Source organism: Pseudoliparis swirei, chromosome 10, assembly GCF_029220125.1.
Source record: "Pseudoliparis swirei isolate HS2019 ecotype Mariana Trench chromosome 10, NWPU_hadal_v1, whole genome shotgun sequence".
Lineage (NCBI taxonomy): Eukaryota > Metazoa > Chordata > Actinopteri > Perciformes > Liparidae > Pseudoliparis > Pseudoliparis swirei.
The window spans coordinates 1,160,213-1,165,725 of record NC_079397.1 but is presented as its reverse complement, the minus strand read 5'-3'; the positions used below and the strand labels follow the sequence as shown (position 1 = coordinate 1,165,725).

The 5,513-nt window shown below is 39.7% G+C and overlaps 1 protein-coding gene across 2 annotated transcripts in view; it reads left to right on the top strand.

Annotated features, from left to right (window-relative positions):
- Positions 1–4,943, top strand: part of ptprb (protein tyrosine phosphatase receptor type b) — a 33,352-nt gene extending 28,409 nt beyond the window's left edge. For both annotated transcript variants that reach the window (XM_056424578.1, XM_056424579.1), the window contains 14 exons: positions 781–920; positions 1,110–1,249; positions 1,344–1,450; positions 1,527–1,632; positions 1,859–1,939; positions 2,257–2,274; positions 2,415–2,587; positions 2,663–2,739; positions 2,881–3,015; positions 3,255–3,377; positions 3,449–3,612; positions 3,810–3,945; positions 4,028–4,148; positions 4,277–4,943. In XM_056424578.1, the coding sequence (XP_056280553.1) occupies positions 781–920; positions 1,110–1,249; positions 1,344–1,450; positions 1,527–1,632; positions 1,859–1,939; positions 2,257–2,274; positions 2,415–2,587; positions 2,663–2,739; positions 2,881–3,015; positions 3,255–3,377; positions 3,449–3,612; positions 3,810–3,945; positions 4,028–4,148; positions 4,277–4,299 (1,544 nt within the window). In that variant the 3' untranslated portion in view covers positions 4,300–4,943. The remainder of the gene's footprint in view (positions 1–780; positions 921–1,109; positions 1,250–1,343; positions 1,451–1,526; positions 1,633–1,858; positions 1,940–2,256; positions 2,275–2,414; positions 2,588–2,662; positions 2,740–2,880; positions 3,016–3,254; positions 3,378–3,448; positions 3,613–3,809; positions 3,946–4,027; positions 4,149–4,276) is intronic.
- The last annotated feature ends 570 nt before the right edge of the window (positions 4,944–5,513 follow it).

Sequence of the window (5,513 nt, the reverse complement as noted above, 5' to 3'; positions counted from 1 at the left end):
ATACCTGGTGTCGTAGCACACCGTTAGATACCTGGGTGTACTGCGCACACGTTAGAATACCTGGTGCACGAAAGTACACACGTTAGATACCTGGTACGAGTACACACGTTAGATACAATTGCACTAGCACTAATAGATACCTGGTGCACGTTATTACGTTAGATACCCGGTACCAGTACACACGTTAGATACCTGGTGTACGAGTACACACGTTAGATACCTGGTGTAGTAGTACACACGTTAGATACCTGGTGTAGTAGTACCCTCAGGATGTTCACATCTAACGGAAATCAAAATGTTTGAAGTCGTTTACATTTTTGTTTTACTTTATCAATTTGGACAAAACTAAAAAAAAAATAGATTTGAACAGATTTTAATCTTTTCGAATAATTTTTTTTATTAAACTTTAAAATGTGTAAAAAAATAATAATGGTTAACATTTTATTTTTTAAACAGAAAAACTTTGAATTTCAAAATTATATAAAGATTATTTCAAAAAATTAATACATACATATGTGTGTATTCTTTTTTTAAATATTCTTTTTATAATTTTAATATATATATATAATTTTGAAAATATTAGCACATTTATTTCAGAATCTTTCAAGTACAAAATTAATAAAAAATGTAATACAAATATTTATTTGTTTTATTTGATCTATTTACATTATTCTTACTGCTATTGTATGTCACAAAAGTTGATATATATATATATATGTATTTTTATATAAACCGCGTGCAGATTCTTTATTTCATGAACTCTTGTTCTTCTTCTCTCAGCCAATGAGCTGCTGCAGCCGGAGCAGCGCCACCCGCTGGCCTCCTACCGCGACTACACCTCCAACGCCTCCGTCAGAGCCTATCAGACGGCTTACTTCTCCAGCCGCTGCCCACAGGACGCAGACACGTCCACCGGACAGGTCTCACACACACACACACACACACACACACACACACACACACACACACACACACACACACACACACACACACACACACACACACACACACACACACACACACACACACACACACACACACTTCTGTTTCTATGCGATGGTGATTTCATTGTGTTCATCGAAGTCAATCGATCAATAACAATGGATCAGGTGGTGGAGGTGAACCTGGGGGCGGGGGGTGACCGGCTGGGCGGGGCTTGTGACCGTTACCACGACGACGATGACCTCTACCTGAGTGACAGCTACGGCGGCTTCTGTGACGGACCACTGAAACCCAAAACATCCTACAGGTACACACACACACACACACACACACACATAGATCCACGTGTAGCTACCAAAGTGTGTATTTACTGTGTGTGTGTGTGTGTGTGTGTGTGTCAGGCTCAGTGTGAGAGCTTTCACCAGACTGTTTGATGAGAACCACCGAGAGGTTCCCGAGCCGCTTTTCACAGACACTTACCTGTCCTCACCGCTCAGGACACACTCCGGTGGGTACAACACACACACTCACACACACACCCTCTCTCCATGCGTGTGTGTGAGTGTCCTGTGTGTGTGTGCCAGAGCCGCTAGGCGGCGTGGTCGAGGGTCTGAGTGCCGGCATGTTCCTGATCGGGATGATGGTGGCCGTCGTCTCTCTGCTGGTGTACAGACAGCGGCTACGCAAAGTGTGAGTGCACACACACACACACACACACACATACACACACACACACACACACGTTTCACACTCGTTCTAAACTTCTACATTTTAAAACCTGTGTGTGTGTGTGCATGCGTGTGTGTGCGTGTGTGTGTGCGCGTGTGTGAGTGTGTGTGTGTGCATGTGTGTGAGAGTGTGTGTGTGTGCGTGTGTGTGTTTGCGTGTGTGTGTGCGTGTGTGTGTGTGTGTGCAGGGCCGTCCAGGAGAACCCGGTGGTGAGGATGAGTTTGTGGAAAGACGTCCCGTCTTCAGGATCGTATCTCGGCGTCCGGAGGTGAGTTTTAACTTTCACTTCAATGTGTGTTTGTGTGTGTGTGCGTGTGTATAAAATAATACTATGATTGTAATTTTTTATTTAAAAAAAGAAAACATTCTTTAGTCTTAAGTTTTTAGGAAATAAAGTTTTTTTGTTGTAAAATATTAAAAAAGATATATACAATAAATAAATGAATACAATTATTTAAAAAATAAAAATAAATAAACAATATAACAAATAATGAAAATATTTTTTCAGTATTTTTCTGAATTTATGATACAAATAACTGGATAATAACTTCTTAAATATGAACTAATTGTTTCTTCTGGTTGCAGCAATCGACGAGTCACCAGGTGAGACGCTTTATTTTTATTAACATGCAGAAATAATAATATAAAAAATAATATACAAAATAATATAAATAAGAATATAAATAATAATAAACATTGCATATCCTTAATCAGTGTTAATAAATAACCTCATTGTGTTTCAGTCCCATCAAATCGAGTCACTTTGAGTCTCACCTCAACAAGCTGCAGGCCGACGCCCACTTCCTGCTGTCTGAGGAGTTCGAGGACCTGAAGGACGTCGGGAGAAACCAAACGATGGACGTCGCTCGACTGCCGGAGAACCGAGGAAAGAACCGCTACAACAACATCCTGCCATGTTAGTAACAACAACAACAACAACAACAACAATAACAACAACAACATACTGAACGTGAACGTGTCTTCTGTGAAGATGATTCTACTCGTGTGAAGATGTCGTACCTGGAGGACGAACCATGTTCTGACTACATCAACGCCAGCTACGTACCTGTGAGACACACACACACACACTCACACACACACAATAAACACATTATACATACACACACAGACATGCACACGTTAAAATACTCCCACAAAAACAGACACACACACTAATATAAACACGTGTGTGTGTGTGTGTGTGTGTAGGGTCATAACTACCGTAGGGAGTACGTGGCGTCTCAAGGTTCTCTTCCCGGCACTAAAGATGATTTCTGGCGCATGGTGTGGGAGCACGGCGTGCACAACGTCGTCATGGTGACGCAGTGCGTGGAGAAAGGACGGGTGGGTCGATTTGAATTAAATATATATTTAATAGTAATATTAATAAACATATATTTAATAATATTATTAATACATATATATTTATTAATATTATTATATATATATAAATATGATTATTACATATATATTTATAAATATTATTAAATAAATATGTATTTATATTATTAATAAATATATATTTCACTTGTTACGTTCTCGAGGGCAGAATCAATATTAATAAACTACTAATCAATACTCAGGTGAAGTGTGATCAATACTGGCCTGCAGACCGGGAGCCGCTGTACTACGGAGACCTGGTGGTCCAGATGCTGTCGGAGTCCGTCCTGCCAGAGTGGACCATCAGGGAGTTCAAGATAACCTCGGTACCCCCCCCCTCCATCCCATAATGACCATGCTAATGACCACAGGTTCACTGACTCTGGTCTCCCCACAGGAGAGAGGCTGCAGTTACCCAAGGGTGCTGCGTCACTTCCACTACACCGTGTGGCCGGACCACGGGGTGCCCGACAGCACCCAGTCCCTGGTCCAGTTCGTCAGGACGGTCCGGGACTACGTGGACCGGAGCCCCAGCACCGGGGCCACCGTGGTGCACTGCAGGTGTGTGTGTGAGAGAGAGTGTGTAAGAGTTAATATTTTGGTTCCCAGGACCCCCAAAAATGTATGTGATAAAAAAAATGCTGTTATTCAATTTAGAAAGAGGTGTCCCCACGAAACACCTCCGAATCAAGGTCCCCACGGGGCTGTGATTACAAGTGTCTGTGTATGTGTGTGTGTGCGTGTGTGTGTGTGTGTAGTGCTGGTGTTGGCCGTACGGGGACCTTCATCGCGTTGGATCGGGTTCTGCAGCAGTTGGACTCTAAAGGAACCGTCGACCTCTACGGCTGTGTGTTCGACCTCCGTCTGCACCGTCAACACATGGTCCAGACTGAGGTACCCCAACCCCCATGTGTATTTATATGTATATGAATATATATTTATATATAAATATACATGTGCCCCTCTGGTGCTTCAGGTGCAGTACTCCTTCCTGCATAAATGTGTTCGCGACGTTCTCAGAGCCAGAAAACATCGCAGTGAGCAGGAGAACCCTCTTTACCCGATCTACGAGAACATCAACCCAGAGTACTGCCGCGGTGAGTCTGTGTGTATATATACATACATATACATATATATATATATACATATATATATATAACATGTGTGTATATCTATGTATATGTATTTTATATATGAACCATTTCCTCTGAACTTGCCTCCTCAGACTTCGTGTTCACTGGACGCTGAACAGACGATGACGTCATCGGACTTCTTTACGACCTGCTTGAGTTATGTTGTGAATTATTATTATTATTTGAGGACTTAAACATAAGTAAACATAAACATCAACAACAAGTCACTCGTTCTGCATCATACTGACGAGTTCAGGAATTAAACTAAAGTTTTCAAATGCAAAACAGAGAAATTATTTGTAATAAAACGAAACCTTCCTCGTTGGTTTTGACTTCTATTGATAAACTTTATTAATACCAAAGTGTCTCTAATCCATCCGTGGCTCTCAGGTCGGTTAGTAAAGATTATAAATGTCCTCTCTGCTCCATATAAGCTGTTTATTTAAGAAGTTACACATATTGCTGTATGTACATATAGATGTAATGCTCTTTATATATAAATATATATATAATTATGATTATAAACTGTGTAATGTTGAGCTATTTCTATTCATCTCATTTGTGAAATTAAACAATTGAGAAAAAAATGAGCTTTGTTTTTTAATCATAAGGCTATAACTATTACTGATTATTGGTGATTAAAGGTCTTGATTTTATACATGATTTATTAGATTTTTTCATCATAAATATATAACTGATATATTTCATGAGAATGTAAATCAGATTATTAATTCCTGATTAAAAAAGTACACAAAGATATTTTTGTGGATTTCCTGTTTTTTTGTCTTTAAGTTGAACATTTCATCAATTTATGAACTTATGAACATATAAATAAATGTACCTTTACTTTGTAAACGTTACTTAGTAAACAAAATGGAAATGATATTTAATGATAAAGTAACACACGTTGGGACCTTGAAACTTCAGTAAATGTGTTAACACAACATGTGAGAGCAGTGGAAGTGTTTAAAATAGAGATTACCACGGGGTCAAAGGTCAGAGAAGGTGTGTGAGTGAGTCGTGTTATACAGGAGAGGTCTGACTCACTGTGTGTGTGTGTGTGTATGAACATCTGTGCGTGTCAGCTCTCCATATTGATGGATTTGTGAATGAAAGAATGAAGACGAGAGCAAAGGAGTGGGAGGACAGATGAGAGGAGGATGAACCCGCGGAGCGTCGTCTTTATTCTTCTTTTCTTTAGTGACTCTGCAGTTTGTTTATCTGGAATTCCTTTTCTGATTGAGCAGATTTTATTATCATTTATACGAGTCATTAAAGGGTTGTGTGTGTGTACATTTCTATATATATTGTATATATATATACAATATA